This window comes from Nerophis ophidion, linkage group LG05 (genome assembly GCF_033978795.1).
Source record: "Nerophis ophidion isolate RoL-2023_Sa linkage group LG05, RoL_Noph_v1.0, whole genome shotgun sequence".
Classification (NCBI taxonomy): Eukaryota; Metazoa; Chordata; class Actinopteri; order Syngnathiformes; family Syngnathidae; genus Nerophis; species Nerophis ophidion.
The window spans coordinates 31655719-31677725 of record NC_084615.1 but is presented as its reverse complement, the minus strand read 5'-3'; the positions used below and the strand labels follow the sequence as shown (position 1 = coordinate 31677725).

Below are 22007 nucleotides of genomic sequence, written 5' to 3'. Positions count from 1 at the left end.
CAATACTGTTAGTGCATCTTTAATTTCACATGAAAGTTTTGCGATCGTGAGCAATCAAAACAATCAATTTTACTACATATTTGGTAAATGTATGACCCTTAAGTCTTGTTTAACAAAGGGAACCAACGATGAAGACCATAGAAAAAACAAGAAAAAAAAATACAAAAATTAGGGGTTTTATTTGAACTAAGCAAAATGATCTGCCAGTAGAACAAGAAAATTTGGTTTGTCAAGACTTTCCAAAACAAATAAAATTAGCAACCCTCAAAAGAACCCCAAAACACCTTAAAATAAGTATATTCTCACTAATAACAACTGTACTACTATGAATATGTATTTTCTATCGTTTCATTGAAAATAAAACAGCAAAGTCCATTCGGCTGTCATCTGTTTCAATCATGAGACACAATTTTGTCAAAGTGATGATTTTTTTTTTCATGCTTGAAATTAGAAAATTATTACTTAAAAAAATAAGTTTTATACTTGTGAGTGTTGATTACACAACTTGGCAACAGTTGATATTCTAGTTTCAAGCATGTTTTACTCAATATAGCTCATAAAATCTCAGCAACAAGCTGTAATATATTACTGATATCATTTAGGACCAAAACACTTAAAACAAGTAAAACACTAACATAAAATCTGCTTAGTGAGAAGAATGATCTTATTTAAAAGAAAATAAGCAAATATCACCCTTATTTGAGATATTTAATCTTACTTAGATTTCAGTTTTTGCAGTGTGTGCACAATTGTTTCAACATTTTCATACTAGTAGTGTTCTTTTCACACTTGTCTCGCAGATAAACTGTGGTTGCATTTAAAAAAAAAAAAAAAAAAAAAAAAAAAAAAAAAATCTATTGCCGCTAGCAGTAAGACCCTGGAATTGACTATTTCTGTTCAAAATGAAATCCGTAATTTGAAAACATCACTGCACATCATCATGGCAGCTACAGATTCGATCATAAAGATCTAAAAAAAAAAATATTTGGGAATGTCCGGCGGGCCATTTGAAAAGCTTAACGGGCCGCATGCGACCTTAATTTGCCCAGGACTGCATTAGAGGGTGTGCATGGACACTGGGACTTCACATGTACAGTGGGGCAAAAAGTTTTTAGTCAGCCACCGATTGTGCAAGTTCTCCCACTTAAAATGATGAGAGAGGTCTGTAATTTTCATCATTGGTACACTTCAACTGTGAGAGACAGAATGTGAAAAAAAATCTAGGAATTCACATTGTAGGAATTTTAAATAATCTATTTGTAAATTATGGTGGGAAATAAGTATTTGGTCAGTCATTCAAAGCTCTCACTGATGGAAGGAGGTTTTGGCTCAAAATCTCACGATCCATGGCCCCCCCATTCATTCTTTCCTTAACATGGATCAGTCGTCCTGTCCCCTTAGCAGAAAAACAGCCCCAAAGCATATTGTTTCCACCCCCATGCTTCACAGTAGGTCTGGTGTTCTTGGGATGCAACTCAGTATTCTTTTTCCTCCAAACACGACGAGTTGAGTTTATACCAAAATGGATACATGGATGATACAGCAGAGGATTGGGAGAATGTCATGTGGTCAGATGAAACCAATATAGAACTTTTTGGTATAAACTCAACTTGTCGTGTTTGGAGGAAGAAGAATACTTTGTTGCATCCCAAGAACACCATAGCTACTATGAAGCATGGGGGTGGGAACATCATGCTTTGGGGCTGTTTTTCTGCTAAGAGGACAGGACGATTGGTCCGTGTTAAGGAAAGAATGAATGGGGCCATGTATCGTGAGATTTTGAGCCAAAACCTCCTTCCATCAGTGAGAGCTTTGAATGGTTGACCAAATACTTATTTTCCACCATAATTTACAAATAAATTCTTTAAAATTCCAACAATGTGAATTCCTGGATTTTTTTTCACATTCTGTCTCTCACAGTTGAAGTGTACCTATGATGAAAATTACAGACCTCTGTCATCATTTTAAGTGGGAGAATTTGCAAAATCAGTGGCTGACTACTTTTTTGCCCCACTGTAGGTGTGAAAATAAAAATAAACAACCTATTTGAGTAGTCAGACTAATTAGGTGCATGGAAAAATAACTCAAAACAATTGTATCTGCATTTAACGTCTCTAATTGAAATCGACTTGTCCAGGGTGTACGCCGCCGTCTGCCCGAATGCAACTGAGATAGGTTCCAGCAACCCCCATGATCCTAAAAAGGGACAAACGGTAGAAAAATAGAAGGATGGATGGAATTTAGTTGGTGCTTGACACTCCCAAAACAGCACAATTTGGAACGTGCAGGTAATTCCGTAAAAACTGTTTGGACATTAGAACACAGTGAACGCTGACTTTGGAGGTTGATCCATTGGACAGACAATCCACAATTTAATAGTTGAAAGTATTTTTTGCTTTTATTCAAGTGAGCATAAACAAAAAAACAAAAAATTAAGTTGCATTAAACCGAGCAATATGGTGATTGACAAAAGGTTGACATTCATCCATCCATTCTTTAGTACCGTATTTTTCGGACTATAAGTCGCAGTTTTTTTTCATAGTTTGGCCAGGGGTGCAACTTATACTCAGGAGCGACTTGTGTGTGAAATTAACACATTACCGTAAAATATCAAATAATATTATTTAGCTCATTCACGTAAGAGACTAGACGTATAAGATTTCATGAGATTTAGCGATTAGGAGTGACAGATTGTTTGGTAAACGTATAGCATGTTCTATATGTTATAGTTATTTGAATGACTTACCATAATATGTTACGTTAACATACCAGGCACCTTCTTAGTTGGTTATTTATGCGTCATATAACGTACACTTATTCAGCCGTTGTTCACTATTCTTTATTTAATTTAAATTGCCTTTCAAATGTCTATTCTTGGTGTTGGGGTATATCAAATAAATGTCCCCCCAAAAATGCGATTTATACTCCAATGTGACTTATATATGTTTTTTTCCTTCTTTATTATGCATTTTCGGCAGGTGCGAGCACCTTATACTCCGAAAAATACGGTAAATACTAAAATCAAACAATCCTTGATGTAAACATTGACGAGTAAAAGCAAATCCTGGGAACGTGCTGTCATTATTTTCCAGATTCACACAAGTCTAGAGTGCATATATCGCAATAAAAATACAGGTGAACAATTTCTTTGTGCTTACAAAAGTCACTCGTGTTTTCAGTGCTAAGGCAACGCTCTCAATAGTGTCATCCATTTAACATTCAAACAGACAAGTTTGTTGCAAGCCTGTGGAGTGTACAGTAGCAGCATGACTTGTATGTGGTTGATTGCCCCAATTCCCCCCAAAACTTGCATGTGATTAGTCCGGTACCGGCCAGAGGCGTGGATAAGGAGAGACGTGGCGCAGGGTGGGACTCAGCAAGAAGCCGTCCAGCTTGGGACACAGAGCAGGGAGGGCCACGGGCTCGGCCCTGTGCTCTACTGTGTTGTAGTGGCACTTCTGGAGGTGCTTGGCCATGCTGGGGACGTCGCTGCAGCCCCATTTCAGCACTGGGGTGAAAGCAGTGCTGAATCTCCACACCTGAAACCAAAGAAAAACACTCAATAGACTTGTTCACGTAACGATCTCGGTGGGAAATGTGCTGCAAGTACAGTGGTAGAGCGAAAGTAGACACAAAAACTGGTAGGTACACAAAAACTGAAATGTGTTGTCCACAGCAAAAACAGCCCTTTGAAAAGCATTAAAATGCAATTTCTTTTTAATCTTAAACCCAATCCTTTATATCAGACCTGGGCAAATTAAGGCCCGGGGGCCGTGTGCGGCCCGTTAAGCTTTTCAATCTAGCCCTCCGGACATTCACAAATATTTTTTTTAGATCTTAAAGATGGAAACTGTAGCTGCGATTATGATGTGCAGTGATGTTTCAAATTTCCATGAGTCTTCAACTATACACAATATTTTCAATGGTTCAAATCTGCGCTTTTGCATGACATACTAGTTACTATGGTAATCTAATTAGTTACTATGGTAATCTAAGTCACAGCAGCTCTGACAAGGCAACAAACAGTGTAGGTGGGGAGCGTTTCCGCAGAGTGTTTCCAAAGCGGCCAGATTGGAATGCGGGTGTGGGGGACAGACGCGGAGGGAGATTTTCACAGCAAAGTTCTAAAGCTTAGTGATGTACTTTCGCATTCATATTTCGCTGTGTTTGTTGCGTTTCGCTTGATTGTAAAACATGAATTGATTTACCATGAATTGGTTAATGTGGATCCCGACTTAAACAAGTTGAAAAACGTATTCAGGTGTTACCCATTTAGTGGTCAATTGTGCGGAATATTTACTGAACTGTGCAATCTACTAATAAAAGTATTAAATCAATCAATCAATGTCGATCGAATGGGGGTGTGACGTTCATATGTTGTCAGTATTCAGTGTTTTATCGTTCATAGTTAACATTTTAAATCCCACATTCTTTATTTTCATGTACTTGCTGGGTGTCTCATTCAGTAAAAATAAGAAAAATGTAATTCATAACGTTTTTAGCATTCAATCAGACATTGTGAGGTTTTGTATTAGTCTTCCTAAAAATAGATATACTAGCCCCCTGACACATTGTTTTCTCTAAATGTGCCCCCCCGAGTCAAAATACAGGACTATCTCAGAAAATTTGAATATTGTGATAAAATCCTTTATTTTCTGTAATACAACTAAAAACATGAACATGTCATACATTCTGGATTCATTACACATCAACTGAAATATTGCAAGCCTTTTATTATTTTAATATTGCTGATTATGGCATACAGCTTAAGAAAACTCAAACATCCTATCTGGAAAAATTTGAATATTTCCTCAAACCAAGTAAAAAAAAAAGATTTATAACAGCAAAACAAAATCAAACATTTGAAAATGTCAATTAATGCACTCAGTACTTGGTTGGGAATCCTTTTGCACGGATTACTGCATCAATGCGGCTTGGCATGGAGGCAATCGACCTGTGGCATTGCTAAGGTGTTATGGATGCCCAGGATGCTTCAATAGCGGCCTTTAGCTCATTTGCATTATTGGGTCTGGTGTCTTTAAGCTTCTTCTTCACAATAACCCACACATTCTTTATGAGGTTCAGGTCAGGGGAGTTGGCAGGCCAATCGAGGACAGTAATGCCATGGTCAGTACACCAGTTACTTGTGGTTTTGGCACTGTGGACAGGTGCCAGATCATGCTGGAACATTAAATCATCATCTCCATAGAGCTTTTCAACAGATACAGCTTCAATAGCCTTATTCCTATGGTCAAGCCACTCCTGAACTCTAGACAACGGAAGTTCCCTCAGTCAGCAATGGTTTGGGGAGCCATGTCAGCTGCTGGTTTTGGTCCACTGTGTTTCATCAAGTCCAGAGTCAAAGCAGCTGTGTACATGCTTCCATCTGTTGTAAAGCTCTATGGAGATGATGATTTAATTTTCCAGCATGATCTGGCACTTGCTCACAGTGCCAAAACCAGCAGTAACTGGTGTACTGACCATGGCATTACTGTCCTCCATTGGCCTGCCAACTCTCCTGACCTAAACCCCATAGAGAGTTTGTGGGGTATTGTGAAGAAGAAGCTGAAAGACACCAGACCCAATAATGCAAATGAGCTAAAGGCCGCTATTGAAGCATCCTGGGCATCCATAACACCTCAGCAATGCCACAGGCCGAATTGCCTCCATGCCACTCCCCATTGATGCAGTAATCCGTGCAAAAGGATTCCCAACCAAGTACTGAGTGCATTAATTGACATTTTCAAATGTTTGATTTTGTTTTGCTGTTATAAATCTTTTTTTTTTTCTTTTACTTGGTCTGAGGAAATATTCAAAATTTTCCAGATCGGATTTTTTAGTTTTCTTAAGCTGTATGCCATAATCAGCAATATTAAAATCACAAAAGGCTTGCAATATTTCAGTTGATGTGTAAGGAATCCAGAATGTATGGCATTTTCATGTTTTTAGTTGCATTACGGAAAATAAATGACTATATCACAGTATTCTAATTTTCTGAGACAGTCCTGTATATGCCCAGGCCTGCTTTGAGACACTAGTGATTTAGGGCTATATAAGTAAACATTGATTGATTGATTGATTGATACTAGCATTCAATTGGTACATTTATCCACCAGAGTGCACTAATTCTTCCCTACATATTCAAAGCTTAAGATTTCTCCCATTTTGCAATTTTGTGCGAAAGTGCTACTCAAATAGGACTACAACTACCTCATTTAATAGTCAATTAGTCATGAACTATCGTAACAATTAGTCACCTAATTTTATTATGAGGCGTAATAAATGGTTCCTATCTATCAATGGGCTTTTCAGCTTAAAATATTTCTGGAACGTTACAACAATAAAGATTATCACTTATTTATGAACTGTACTTCTCATTAAGCTTCTGCAAAACTAAACATTATTAAACTTTGGTCCATTTAAAAATTGAGCGAAAGAAAGCCATTACTAGTACCACAGATTTTGTTTTTTAGGACTGCACAAATAATAATAGTTGTCCCTTGCTACTACAGCACACTGTGCTTCAAATAATGCAGCTTCACCACAAAAAAGATTGATTTTTTTAATTTATTATACGGGAGAACATGCAAACTCCACACAGAAAGACCGCCGGAATCGGACTCAGGACCTTGTTATTGTGAGGCACCAGCACTAACAATATATGGCAATAAATTTGGCTGACGATAGACATTTTAATTCTGACGCTACATGAAGATAATGCATGTGTCCCGAAAATTTGGCAGCAATCACCGCCTCCGTGGTGGCAAATACACTTAGTTCCTTATAATGACGAGGATTAGCTAAACATGCTTTAACACGCACACACGAGGATACAATAAACCATGTTAACCACCAACAGAAAAGCTTGAATGTAAACAAAGCAGGGTGGATCGAAATCGAAAGGACAGAAGAATAAATGCTAATTACATTTTAACAGAAGTGTAGATTGAACAACGTTGCAACTGAAAATAACCGGAGAAGAACAGTCATTTAGCAAATGGATTAATAATACATCCATTTTCTACCGCTTGTCCATTTTGGGGCCGCGGGGGATTGCTGGAGCCTATCTCAGCTGCATTCTCTACCTCATCGCAAGGCCGCAAATAGATTAATAATATTTTGGAGAAAAACGTGAAATGAGAGTCTAGTTATTCTGAAATAATTCTATTATCATTACATATCGAATAAAATTATATACATTGTTATCGCGGGACAATGCAATATATATCGCAATGTGGATTTTAGGCCCTACCGTCTATCCCTAATTACAGTGTAGTATTTGTCGTACTTTCTTCAATAAAACATCTTCACATTAGTGAGACTTTAGTGTGGAACCATATCCAACGACAACATTGGGACACAGCATCGGACATCCAGCGCGGCACTTCAGGCGAACTGTGACTGAACAAATCATTTATCAGCAGCTTTCCGAGCAAAGTGGAGACAAACTCTTTTGATGCATTTCAATTCCAACACCAATAAAACAGCTTTGGCTTGAACTTCTTGGAATGACAACACAGGACACACAATGCTCACAAGACAGAATGCTAACACTGCGAAAAATAGTAGCTGCGACTGCTTACCAAGCTTTCATGGAACAACTTTTGCCTGCGGTTTCAGCACTCAAAGCTCAATTCTAATTTAGAAAAATTGCCAGGGATCTGACAAAAATATTTCCACTTTGTGGTCGTGTTTTATTAGCTCGGCAACAGCCATAGCGATGACACTTGGAGGATCCAGCGGGCTACTGGTGAGTACAGTACAGTAACACACACTCAAGGTTACTATATTGCAGTGCTTCTCGAATATTTTGTTACGCCCCCCCCAGGAAGAAGAAAATATACTCTCTATTGTCTACAAAATTGTTATAACTATACCTCTGCATAACATGGTAAGCTTAATAACATTAAAGGAAACAATACCCCCACTATTTGAGAAGGACTGCTATATAAGGTGAAACAAATCTATATGGGTTTTATTTCATGTTTACAGTGCTCTAATGTTTAAAAAACATGTTTAGTAAGTCAAAACAGTTTTTATTTCTTATGAAAATAATAATCCTACTTTGTGGAAATCTGTGTATTGTTGTCATTGTCTAGTCTCCATTAACCGCCATAAACAAGGGATGACTGTATCATTTTAAAAGTCATATATGGCACGAAAATATAAATTAGCCAGAGGATGTTAATGTTTTTTGATTGTAGAAAGCTACAAACAGGTACATGGACAAGGTTTGGCTGGAGGACTTTGGCTAAAATGATATATTAAGGTTGTTGTTTTTTTTACACAGTTAGCTAGCAAGCTAGGTAACACTTCTCCTCCGGAAGTCTGACATGGCTCTGCTTGAGAATGCACCACCATGAAAAGAGAGGTCCGCTTTGTAAAAATCGCATCGGGTTATTCGTGTTTTTGACGTATTTAGGGTGAAATGTTCCCACACCTTCAATGATTTTGCTCACGGTGCTGTTGTACTGGCTGCAGCTAGTTTTCTCTTCCTGTTGCTGACTCGCGTTCTATGTCCGTTTCTACCAAGAACAACACAAGTGATGACATTACAGACTATCGACAAATTGTATTATCGATTCCGATAACTGTTGGCAATTTCAACTTTCAATTAAAAAAAATATAAATAAACTTAACTGTAGAATTACCATTGGGATGATATAATTTCAGAAGTGGCACAAATGTTGATGTACCTCATTTTTAATGCAGTTTTTGGGAAGTTGCCATTTTTCGTCTGTAGGTTCAAATGTGTGAGTGCATTCTTTGGATCTCTTTAGGATCAAAAGAACAAGATGTAAATTGCATTGCACTTCTTAATTGATCCTTTCAGATTATTTTTTAGTTGTACTATTATTAGGGGTTCAATTATTTTCTCACTTCCAGCTTACTTTGTGTGTAATCTGCCAGGAAACCGCCATGCGCCCACTGGAGCACTGTGTCTTCTCCCACTGCACCTCCACTATGCCTCTGGTCTGGAGGAGACCGCTGCACACGTCCCTCATGGTCCGCGATACTAAAGACAACTGGCACAGACTGAAACTGTCCAGGAAGCCAGTTATGTGCCACAGTATCTCATGCGGTAATCCACTGAACAGGTCTGACTGGGAATCTCCTGAAGGTTTTGAACCGGGACAGGGCTGGACTCCGAAGGACCTGAGCCGCCTGTCAAAGATCAACTTGGCCCCTGGACGAGAGGGGTAAAACCTCTGCTGGGAGAAAGGGCAGCCGTAAAAAGCCAGGGGGCAACGATGCGCTATCCACCCGTTGAGACCAGGCTGAATGTCACCGTGGACATTAGTGAAATGGGAGGAGAACTGATCCCGGCGAAAAGACTGAGCGCAGATTTCTTTCAGGACGAGACCACGCCATAGGTAGCCATCAGGTCCGGGATGGGTGGTGAAGGCCATGTCGCCGACCCTTATGTAGTTCTCCAGGCTGGCCGCTAAAAAAGAGAAGGTCTGCGTACCGAAATCAACGTGTCTTCCGTCAATACCAAACGAATCTGAGATCTTCTGAGAGTCTCTGGACTTTTCCAGGCAGAAGATGTTCTTCTCTGCTGTGATGACATCAATTTCTTCAAGTTCCATGGGGTTGTCACCATGTTCCAGACCAGCTTTGTCCTGCATCTTTGCCTGTGATCGACACAGAGACTGGTCATGGTCAAAACCCTGACAGCTGTGCGGCATCCACTCAGGCTTGTGGCTTTCTGGGACCAGCCCCCTTTCTTGTAGCACCCCATGACCATGCGCCACACCCTTGCTGATGTGCACGGAAGTTCCCTTTTGATTAGTCTCTAGACACTCAGTTACTGAACTATTTGGATCTCTTTCTTCCTGACACACATTTGCGCTCAGTCCACACTGCACGAAGCGGCCCAGTCTCCTCGCCTGGAGAGTAGCCTCTGTTCTCATGCCTTCAGTGCAGCTATCGGGGGCACTAGCACTGCTCACCAACTCCAAAGCGGTGGCCAAGCTCCTTGCTGTTTCCAAAGTGGCCTCGTGCAGCTTGGTGTCGTGCTGCTCATTCAGTCCAATAATTCCATTGATGATTCTCTCCCTCGCAAATTCTGCAGAGGATGAAGATTGTGACGAGAACGGGACAGTTGGCTCTCTTACCCTCACATCTTTACTCTCTGGGCTCAGCGAACCCTTCTCGACAGGTGGTGCAACAGCACTTAACTCCATAGTACAGCACACCACCCCGGCAGGACACACCTCTAGATGCGCATACATTTGTTGGCGCACCACAGTGGCAGGGCAGCCATAGGCACTGTTCAGGCAGGGGACTCTCACAAGAGGGCACAGGAGGTGGTGCTCCTCAGCTTTGCAGAAGTGAAAGATGGCCCCGCACACCTGTGGGCAGGCGATAAGATCACAGGAGAAGCCCAGCTGTGGTCTGATCATGCATCTCTGGTTAACACAGCTCATACAGTGAGAATGGTCTTCATCCATCTTCAAAATTCTTTACTGCAAAATACGAGGACAAAAACACATTTGTTGGCATTGAATTGGAACATAGAGTCTTAAAAGAATCCCTCCAGGATTTGCAGGTTTTTTTAATGATTGTTTCACTAAGTCTAGCACAGGAAATATATATGGTATATGTAATAAGAAAAACTGCAACAATCAATAAAAAGTGCAGCTTTTAAAAGAAAGTTGCCAGATTTTATTTTAATAACAATTAGGGGTGTAACTGTACACAAAAATTTTGGTTCGGTACGTACCTCAGTTTAGAGGTCACGGTTGTAGCTGAGATAGGCACCAGCGCCCCCCGCGTCACCAAAGGGAATAAGCGTCGGAAAATGGATGGATGGATGGGTTCGGTTCATTTTCGGAACAGTAAGAAAACTACAAAATATACATTTTTTCGGTTATTTATTTACCAAATTTGTAAACAATGGCACAACATAGTACGTATACAAACAGGGTCCATTGCCAGGGTTAATGTGGTCAACATTTATAAAATAAAAACTAAATAAGATAAGGCTCAGAATGGTTTCTTTACAAAACCTTTTTACATATATAGTGCTTTTTTTGATTGATTGATTGAGACTTTTAGTAGCCTGGCTAACTTGGCAGTAGGAGGATATATGGGCTCATTGTTATTCCACCATAGAAGTGGGTCAAAATGTAGTTTTTAATACAATATGGACTTAAATCTGCTGCTATAAAAACATTTGTTATTGCTTTAGTCCTGCCTGACTCGCCGAGGAGAGGCTGCTTGAATGCGGTGGTGACGCTCAAATGGGTTAGCATGTGTTATGAGAGTAGCGTATGTGTGTGTGTGTGTGGCCCTTTAATATGTGACAGCATGTGACGTCAGTGAGTGTGCGGGAGAGCGAGGTGAGGGAGTTTAGCGCGAGTGCGGGAGTGGCTGGCTTTTTGTTGGATTGGCTGTGTGCAAGACCTCAATAAAGCCACGATTTGCAACTAATCGCCGGACTCTTCATTTACCCTGGAGTCCGGAGCTGTGGAGACCCACTGCCGGGCAGAGTGAAGGGTGTTGCCCCCGAGAATACATCAGCCCTGGAGGAGTGTCTCCCCTGCGCTGCTCGACTACGGTCTGGGAGCCGGAAGCAGGAAAGGTGCAACACATGTTTGACGTGTTGTCAGAAGCAGCTGCTGAACAATGTCGGCAAACCTCCGTCCTCCATTGTTGTATCGCGCAGCTAAAGTGTTACCAAACGGGAGATCTTAACGAGGCAGGAGGGTCTTCCAGCTCTGGCTTTTACATGTTGTCCTAGCCCGGCCGGTGCTAGCATGTGTACTCGTTCGGTACACCTCCGAACCAAACCGAAACCTCGGTACCGAAACGGTTCAATACAAATACACGTACCGTTACACCCCTAATAACAATGAATGAACCTCAAAAAGCACAACATTTCAACACAAATTGGACAACAAATACCCTATTGATGTTTTACTTGTGTTGTACCATGCTCACTTAAAAGTAGACAACAGATGGCAGTAAAAGCACATACGCAGAGCCAATTGTAAACTTACTGTACTGTTTTAATGAATACTAACTAATAATTAATTATAATTACAGAAACATTTGCAACTGGTGGTGCCCTGTCGTCCACAAGTTCTCTGTATTAGATTTACGCTTAAAAAGTGTTAAGTTAAAGTATCGTAAACATTCATGTATGTTTTAACACATTAAGAGCCTTTGCTAACTTTTAAAAGAACTCTGTGCCAGTAATTTTTGTTCGTAAATGAGAGATTAGTGTCACACTTCAATATATGTGTCATGTAAATGCTGCCTCTTTGCTAAGTCAGCATTGCAAATGAGAATCTGTTTTAAATGCTCTTACCCTTGTAAAATAAATGTTCTAATGAATATATAAATACATTTAAACGGCGACGTTATTGGCTACATACTACATTACCTTAAAAGCTTGGCACTAAAGACAGGAACAGGAAGTAGCACTGAGCTATGCCCACCTCAACCACGCGGGAGGAGTGTGTGTGTGTGTGGGGGGGTGGTGGTGCTCGCGGGGTGTATAACATACTCAGGAAATGTCATGGATGCAAAGGATTCTGGGTATTTGTTGTGTTGCGTTTATGTTGTGTTACTGTGAGGATTTTCTCCCGAAACGTGTTTGTCATTCTTGTTGTGTGTGGGTTCACAATGTGGCGCATATTAGTAGGAGTGTGAAAGTTGTTAATATCACAACCGTCAGTGTACTCTGTGTCACCCAGTATGCCTTCCAGTCGTGTGCGTGCATCTGCGGAAGCCTCTCACAACATGTTGCTGGACTGGCAAGCAGTTTGTACATGTTGTAGAAGGTGTTTAAGGCAATGGCTTCATAGCATGCCCTTATTCTTGTCATCTGGGTGACTACCAGCAGATATTGGCGAGAATAGTTGCGGCTCCCATTGTCTTCCTCATTTTGTGAAACGGGTCAAAATGGCTCTTTGAGTGGTAAGGGTTGCAGACCCCTGATGTAGGAGTACAAACATGACACAAACTATATGGGGCGGTATAGCTCGGTTGGTAGAGTGGCCGACCCAGCAACTTGAGGGTTGCAGGTTCCATCCCCACTTCTGCCATCCTAGTCACTGACTTTGTGTCCTTGGGCAAGTCACTTTACCCTCCTGCTCCCAGTGCCACCCACACTGGTTTAAATGTAAAAGTTAGCTATTGGGTTGATTTAAGTAAGCGCTTTGAGTCTCTACAGAAAAAGTGCTATATAAATATAATTCACTTCACATATTGCATCATTATGCCTCATTTGTAGCTATATTTGAACTCATTTAGTTTACTTTAAGTCCATCCATCCATCCATCCTTTTCCTACCGCTTATTCCCTTTCGGGGTCGCGGGGGGCGCTGGCGCCTATCTCAGCTACACTCGGGCGGAAGGCGGGGTAAGTCCTCTTAATTAAATTTATAGCTCATGACACACTATCTGTATGTAATATGGATTTGTTTTTATATTTTTGGACCAATATGGCTCTTTCAACATTTTTAGGTTGCCGACACCTGGTCTACAACGGCCACACACAACGCATTGCCAACACTTACAAGTCAAATATTACGATTGCACCTTAACTTTTGGTGTTTACACAACATAGGCATAGCAGTTTGTTTTCTTCGAACAGGAAAGAGCCCTTTTTTTGCACAGGACGACATATTTTCAGAAGCCCTTGTCCCACTGCTGTCATGTCTTCTTATGTAGCTTTAGCTTTGGCTTTGCTCATAACAACTAGCATTGTCGGAAGTTTACAAGTGCATCCATTCTAAAGTTAGCATTAAAACTGTACGATATCCTCTTACCTTTTGTCGTTGGGTGACATTAATTTATGTTTTAAAATCAACTTGCAGCGTGAATGATAAGTAACCGTTCCCGACGCTCCACTTCCTGGTCCACTTCCTGGACCTACTTGTCTGCCGGGTCATGTGACCGACAGAGTTGCGTCATTTACCTTAACTTTTTCTTCTTCTCTATTATATGGCGGGTCGCCGCCAAAGTTTTTATTTTATTTCTTTTTTTTTTTTTGTTGACCAACAAACATACATTTGAAATAAACACAAAATTCAAGGCATTTTCAACATCAAGATAATTAAAAAAAAAGAAAATACAGATGGAGTAATAATACTAAAAAATAAGGAAAAAAAAATAATATAAAAAAATACAAAAAGGGCTAAATATATCATTTTAAATATATATATATTTTTTTTTTATCAATGATATTAATTAAGGCTTCACGGTAGAATAGGGGTTAGTGCCTCACAATACGAAGGTCCTGCAGTCCTGGGTTCAATCCCAGGCCTGGGATCTTTCTGTGTGGAGTTTGCATGTTCTCCCCGTGACTGCGTGGGTACTGTCACGCCAAATTTCTTCCCCACTACAAAAACCTTCCCCCCGAAAGACATTTGGCGTGACAGCCCCTCTAATGCCTGTAGGACACCAATGAGGGCGCGATAATACCGAGTTCTATGACTCTTAAGGGTTACAGCTGCAAAATTAGCAAAGCAAAAATAGCTTGAAAGGTTAGCATGCTGGAATGCTAATATTTTTTCCTCACCGTTATTTATCACCAATGACAATCAGCCAATTATAATGATTTTAAAACAGGCAGCTGTGTGTGCTGCTTTAAGGTCCTTCCACCCTCATTGGGGTCCTTCAGACATTAGAGGGGCTTTCATACCAAATGTCTTCCGGGGGGGAGGTTTTTCTAGGGGGGGAGAAATTTGGCATGACACTGCCCTCCGGATACTCCGGCTTCCTCCCACTTCCAAAGACATGCACCTAGGGATAGGTTGATTGGCAACACTAAATTGGTCCTAGTGTGTGAATGTGAGTGTGAATGTTGTCGCCCCCCGCCACCCCAAAAGGGAATAAGTGGTAGAAAATGGATGGATGGATGTCACTACAGCAGGTCCCTACTGTGTGAATGTGAGTGTGAATGTTGTCGGTCTATCTGTGTTGGCCCCACGATGAGGTGGTGACTTGTCCAGGGTGTCCCCGCCTTCCGCCCAATTGTAGCTGAGATAGGCACCAGCGCCCCCCACGACCCCAAAAGGGAATAATCGGTAGAAAAGGAATGGATGGATGTCACCACAGCAGGTCCATAATAAGGAGTATTAAGTAGGAATAAGTAGGATTTATGTATTTTGCAGTTTGCAGCATTGTTTGTCTACAATGCTGCAAACTGCAAAAGATAAGAACACTACTCATCCTACTCGGTGGCTCTTGTGGTTAGAGTGTCTGCCCTGAAATTGGTAGATTGTGAGTTCAAACCTCGGCCGAGTCATTCCAAAACTATAAAAAATGGGACCCATTACCTCCCTGCTTGGCACTCAACATCAAGGGTTGGAATTAGGGGTTGAATCACCAAAAATGATTCCCGGGCTCGGCCACCGCCACTGCCCTCTGCTCCTCTTACTACCCAGGGGGTGATCAACGGTGATGGGTTAAATGCAGAGGACAAATTTCACCACACCTAGTGTGAGTGTGAGACAATCATTAGTACTTTAACTTTTTAATTTGAAAGCATTAAGCCAATAGGAAAATGTAGGTTTTACTTTCAGAAATTGCCAAATATTTTTTTTTAGCTTGAAGCATAGTAATATTGACGAGCATTTCTATGTTACCCTCATTTATAAATTTGATCTCTTCTATTGTGAATTGGGACATCCATGGTTGGCACTCAGCATTAAGGGTCGGAATTGGGGGTTAAATCACCAAAAATGATTCCCCGGCTCGGCCACCACTGCTGCACACTGCTCTCCTCACCTCCCAGGGGGTGATCAAGGGTGTTGGGTCAAATGCAGAGAATAATTTTGCCACACCTAGTGTGTGTGTGACACAGAGAATAATTTTGCCACACCTAGTGTGTGTGTGACAATCATTGATACTTTTAACTTTAACTTGAAGTTAAATCTCCACACCCTTAATAATAATAATAATTATAATCATTATTATTATTATTATCTCCACCCTTAATAATAATAATAATAATAATAATAATAATAATTATTATTATATTATCTCCACACCCTTGTTTCTCAGCCAATCTCTGATCTCCTCCCAAAATACATGTACACACTCACATTCCACAAACAGATGATTGATAAGCTCCACAGATATAACAGCCATCAACTTCCATGTTAAATTTAAGTTTAAAAAAATAATTTGAAGGGTATATTCCATTAATAATTTGAAATTGTATTTCTTTATATTTGGAAGAATTGGGTATGTATTATGTATTGTCCTTATTTTCCATAGCTCAACTTTTGTAAACTCCTTCAGGATATATTGTCTATGCACTGTGCCCGGAAAATATTCTCTAACTAAAACTGCCCTCATATATTTGTTGGAATATTTTGGGTCACCGCCATCGTTATTGGCTGCATGCTGCCACTTACTGTTATGGGGTTTGTATTCTACTGTAGGTACTTACACGACGCAATATTGCAACTACACCAGTGGCGGGCCCTGCATTTCCCACCTAGGCCTGCAATGATGTGCGACTTCAATGATTACCTCTCAAAATACCATCATTGTCGTCACCACTTGACAATTGCTGGAGAAACACTATACAGAAACACATTTACGCACTATTGGTCATTGAACACATCAACAGTGTACAAAACGGGTTATTTTCTGGCGCATTTAAAAATCAATAAACCCGCATCAGCAATTAAAACATCTTATGTGGTACTGTCAAAATGAAAATGTCAAGAAACAAAAATAAACGGAAATAACATATCTAAACTCACTATCTGTACAAAACCATACAAAAATTATGAGTTTTTATCCAATCAGAATTCAGCTCGCTCATGTTGCCATGCTGTACCAAATCTGCCAGACGCCTTTAGAATCAACAATGCGGGCGTCCGTGCACTGTAAGTAAACGGGGACATACAGCTGACAGACAATTGCGATAGCCAATTAAATCACGAATTGTTGTCAGTAAGGCCTTCTAGATGGCCTAAAAGATAGATACATATTCTGATGTTACGAGCTAGGTAACACCAGAACTCCATTACCCAGCATGCCACAGTAGTGCACAGCATGCGCAGTAGCCACTTTTAGCCAGCAGCAGGATGTTTTGGATTAACACCTTGTGGAGTACATTTTAAGAACTCGGCCAACACGCCTAATCTGCATATTTTATGATTACAGAAGACAACACATACTGTATATCTGCAAGGCCATTCTCAAGAAGGATATTTAAAGAAAAACTACATCATGTGTGACGGAAGCTGGATTGGTTTCTACAGATTGAGTTCAAATATGTCATTTCTTTATTTTTTCACATTTTTTTTTGTTTTTTTGCCATTTTAATTTTGATATTACCACATAAGATATGTTTTAATTGCTGATGCGGGTTTATTGATTTTTAAATGCGCCAGAAAACAACCCGTTTTGTATACTGTTGATGTTTTCAATGACCAGTAGTGTGTAAATGTGTTCCTGTCTAGTATTTCTCCAGCGATGGTCACGTGGTGACATCAATTATGGTATTTTGAGAGGTAATCATTGAAGTCGGACATCACTGGAGGCCTAGGTGGGAAACGCACGACCCGCCATTGAACTATACATATAATAATACGATTTTAGTATTATACTAAACTCTGTCGGCAGACAAGTAGGTCCTGGAAGTGGACCAGGAAGTGTAGCGTAGAGAACAGTTACTTATCATTCACACTGCAAGTTTATTTCAATATATATACATGTATGTCACCCAACGATGAAAGGTTGAGGATCAAAGAGGATTCCCTGCTCAGCAGACAAACAGTTTTAATGCTAACTTTAGCGCGAATGCACTTTTAAACCTCCGACAACGGTAGTTGTTATGAGCCAAAGGGCTCCGTAGAGATGACTCAAATTAAAGCTACATACGGAAGACATGACAACATTGTGACAAGGGCTGCTGAAAATATGTCATCCTGTGGAAAAAAAGGGCTCTTTTCTGTTTGAACAAAACAAACTGCTATGCCTATGTTTCGAAAACATCAAAAGTTAAGATGCATTGTAGTGTTTGACTTGTAAGAATTTGTGGTATTCTTATATTTGCAGTTTGCAGCCTTGTGGACAAACATACCATTATTTGGACCTTCTTTCATCATTTAAAAAAAAAAGCTTGATTAAAAGGTCAAACTTCAGCTATTAAAACCTAAACAACTTTGACTATTACACTGTGGAGCGAGTGCAACCACAGGCTGCTTCAAGTAGTAAACATTAACATATTTGTAAATGAAGAAGTGCAATGCCATTTACATCTTGTTCTTTCGATCCTTAAGAGATCCAAGGAACGCACTCACACATTTGAACCTACAGACACAAAATGTCAACTTCCCAAAAACTGCATTAAAAATGAGGTACATCAACATGTGTGCCACTTTTAAAAGTGTATGATCCCAATAGTTATTCCAATGTTTTTTTTTTAATTGAAAATTGAAATTGCAAATAGTTATTGGAATCGATAATACAATATGTCGATAGAAGTCACGACAAATACTACACTGTAATTAGGGATGGATGGTAGGACCTAAAATCTACATTGCGATATATATTGCATTGTATATCATTTTATTTGGTATGTAATGATAATAGAATTATTTCAGAATAACTAGGACTCTTAAATTGGCATCCTGTTGCCTCATTTCTCGTTGTATATTTTCTCCAAAATATTTTTAATGTATTTGCGGCCTTGCGATGAGGTGGCAACTTGTCCAGGGTGTACCCCGCCATCCGCCTGAATGCAGCTGAGATAGGCTCCAGCAATCCCCCGAGGCCCCAAAAGGGACAAGCGGTGGAAAATGGATGTATTATTAATCTCTTTGCTAAATGACTGTTCTTTTCTGGATATTTTCAGTTGCAACATTGTTCTATCTACACTTCTGTTAAAATGTAATTAGCATTTATTCTTCTGTCCTTTCAATTTCGATCCACCCAGCTTTGTTTTACATGCAAGCTTTCCTGTTAGCAGTTAGCATGGCTCATGTATCCTTGTGTGTGCGTGTTACAGCATGTTTAGCTATCCCTCGTCATTATATGAAACTTAGTTTAATTGCCACCACGGAGGCGAAGATTGCTGCCAAATTTTCAGGACACATGCATTATTTCATTTAAGGATAGAACTAAAATGTATATCGTCAGCCAAATATATTATCATATATTGTTAGTGCTGGTGCCTCACAATAAAAAGGTCCTGGGTTCCATTCAGGCAGTCTTTCTTTGTAGAATACAAAAAAGGCGGAGTAGATATTGAAAGGGTAAAATAAAAAAGAGTTTTGGGTCTCAGTATGTTAATTATGACTCACTTAACTAATTACATGTTACAAAACTGTTGTATTACTCATTCACGGATGTCATTTTACTATAAAAAGGTTAGTAAATGGATGTATATATTTGTAAACACTCTGAAGTGGGAAAGGCGTAGGATTAGATAAGCTATGCTTCTTCCTACTCCTTTTCGATATGATGTAAACAGAAATGAAGAAATTGTGTGATTATTTCACCCTAAACCCCATCCATATGAGTTGGGAAATTGTGTTAGATGTAAATATAAACGGAATACAATGATTAGCAAATCATTTTCAACGCATATTCAATTAAATGCACTACAAAGACAAGATAGTTGATGTTCAAACTTGTAAACTTTGTTTTTGCAAATAATAATTAACTTAATTTCATGGCTGCAACACGTGCCGCCAAAGTAGTTGGGAAAGGGCATGTTCACCACTGTGTTACATCACCTTTTCTTTTAACAACACTCAATAAACGTTTGGGAACTGAGGAAACTAAATGTTAAGCTTTGAAAGTGGAATTCTTTACCATTCATGGTTATAAAGCTTCAGTCATTCAACAGTCCGTGGTCTCAGCTGTCGTATTTTACGCTTCATAATGCGCCACACATTTTCGATGGGAGACTAGGTCTGGACTGCAGGCGGGCCAGGAAAGTACCCGCACTCTTTTTTTAACGAAGCCACGCTGCTGTAACACGTGCTGAATGTGGCTTAGCATTATCTTGCTGAAATAAGACGGAGCGTCCATAAAAGACGAAACATAGAAACTTCAAATCAATCAATCAATCAATCAATTAATGATTATTTATATAGCATAGCCCTAAATCACTAGTGTCTCAAAGGGCTGCACAAACCACAACACAAACCACAACGACATCCCGGTAGAGAGCCCACATAAGGGCAAGGAAAACTCACCCAGTGGAACGTCGGTGACAATGAGGACTATGAACTTGGAGAGGACCACATATGTGGGCCACCCCTCCCCACCCCCCTCTACGGGACCTAGATGCAGCATATGTGTTCTAAACCCTGCATGTACTCAGCATTAATGGTGTCTTCACAGATGTGTAAATTACCCATGCCTTGGGTATTAATGCACCCCCATACCATCACAGATGCTGCTTTTGAACTTTGCCCGATAACAGTCTGGATGGTTCGCTTCCTTTGGTCTGGATGACACGATGTCGAATTCAAAAACAATTTGAAATGACTGTCAGAACACAGAACACTTTTCCACTTGCATCAGTCCATCATCTTAGATGATCCCTGGGTCCAAAGAAGCCGGCAGCGTTTCTGAAATGTATTGAACCAAAACCTTAACTTGCATCAGCCAACTTAGATGACCCTGTCCAACCTTGCACTTACAGATGTAGCGACAAACTGTATTTAGTGACAGTGGTTTTCTTGACAGAGATCCTGAGCCCATGTGGAGATATAGAGATTGATGTCGGTTTTGATACATTGCCGTCTGAGGGATCGAAGGTCTCGTCACGTCATTGAATATTGGTTTCCGGCCATGCCGCTTACGTGGAGTGATTTCTCCAGATTCTCTGAACCTTTTGATGATACTATGGACAGTAGATGTTGATCCCTAAATTTCTTGTAATTGCACTTTGAGAAACGTTGTTCCTAAACTGTTTGACTATTTGCTCACGCAGTTGTGGATAAAGGGGTGTACCTCGCCCCATCCTTTCTTGTGAAAGACTGAGTATTTTTTGGACGTTCAGAAACAAGTGATAATCGTATTGTAAAGCTTAATGAGAAAGTACAGTTCATAAACAAGTGATAATCGTTATTGTTATAACGTTCCAGAATATTTAAGCTGAAAGCCAGTGGATAGACAGAAACTATTTATTACGCTTCATTAAAATTAAGTGACTAATTGTTACGATAGTCCATGACTAATGGAGCTAGGAAATTGCAAAATGGGAGAAATTGTAAGCTAATAATACGTAGGGACAGTGTGGCATGGTTGGGAGAGTGGCCGTGCTAGCAACCTGAGGGTTCCTATGGTCCGATCCCCAGTTTCAACCAGCCAAATCACGTCCGTGGTGTCCTTGAGCAAGACACTTCACCCTTGCTCATAATGGGTCGTGGTCAGGGCCTTGCATGGCAGCTCCCGCCATCAGTGTGTGAATGTGTGTGTGAATGGGTGAATGTGGAAATAGTGTCAAAGCACTTTGAGTACCTTGAAGGTAGAAAAGCCCAATACAAAGTATAACCCATTTACCATTTAGGGAAGAATTAGTGCCCTCCGGTGGATAAATGTACCAATTGAATGCCAATAGTACAATCATTCATATAAAGCAGGCCTGGGCAATTATTTTTGACTCGGGGGGTAAAATTTAGAGAAAAAAATGTGTCTGGCAGCCGGTATATCTATTATAGGAACACAAATACAAAACCTCACAATAATGTTTGATTGAATGCTAAAAACGTTACGACAGACAGCCTGAAAAAACGGAATGACATTTTTACATTTTTTTTACTGAATGAGACACCCAGAATGTACACTAAAATAAAGAACATGAGATCTACCATATCAACTATGGACGATAAAACACTGAATATTGACAACATATGAACATCGCACCCCCTTTCGATCGACATGTTTTACAATCAAGCGAAACACAACGAACAGTGAAATATGAACGCAAAGAGTTAAAAAAACAAAAAAACACCTACAATCTGATACATCTGATATATCACTAAGCTTTAGAACTTTTTTGTAAAAATCTGTCCC

At 40.0% G+C, this 22007-nt stretch overlaps 1 protein-coding gene across 5 annotated transcripts in view; it reads right to left on the bottom strand.

Moving 5' to 3' along the window:
- Positions 1–3: 3 nt before the first annotated feature.
- Positions 4–22007, bottom strand: part of LOC133552941 (F-box only protein 30-like) — a 23474-nt gene continuing 1470 nt past the window's right edge. The window contains exons 1-5 of one of the 5 annotated variants that reach the window (XM_061900570.1): positions 13781–13915; positions 10727–10850; positions 8892–10469; positions 8697–8774; positions 4–3539 (exon numbers count right to left, since the gene is read on the bottom strand). In XM_061900570.1, the coding sequence (XP_061756554.1) occupies positions 3318–3539; positions 8697–8774; positions 8892–10454 (1863 nt within the window). In that variant the 5' untranslated portion in view covers positions 10455–10469; positions 10727–10850; positions 13781–13915 and the 3' untranslated portion in view covers positions 4–3317. Of the gene's footprint in view, positions 3540–8440; positions 8526–8696; positions 8775–8891; positions 10470–10726; positions 10851–13780; positions 13916–22007 lie in introns of those variants that run through there. The other 4 variants (XR_009806799.1, XM_061900567.1, XM_061900569.1 and 1 more) reach the window with 4 other exon arrangements.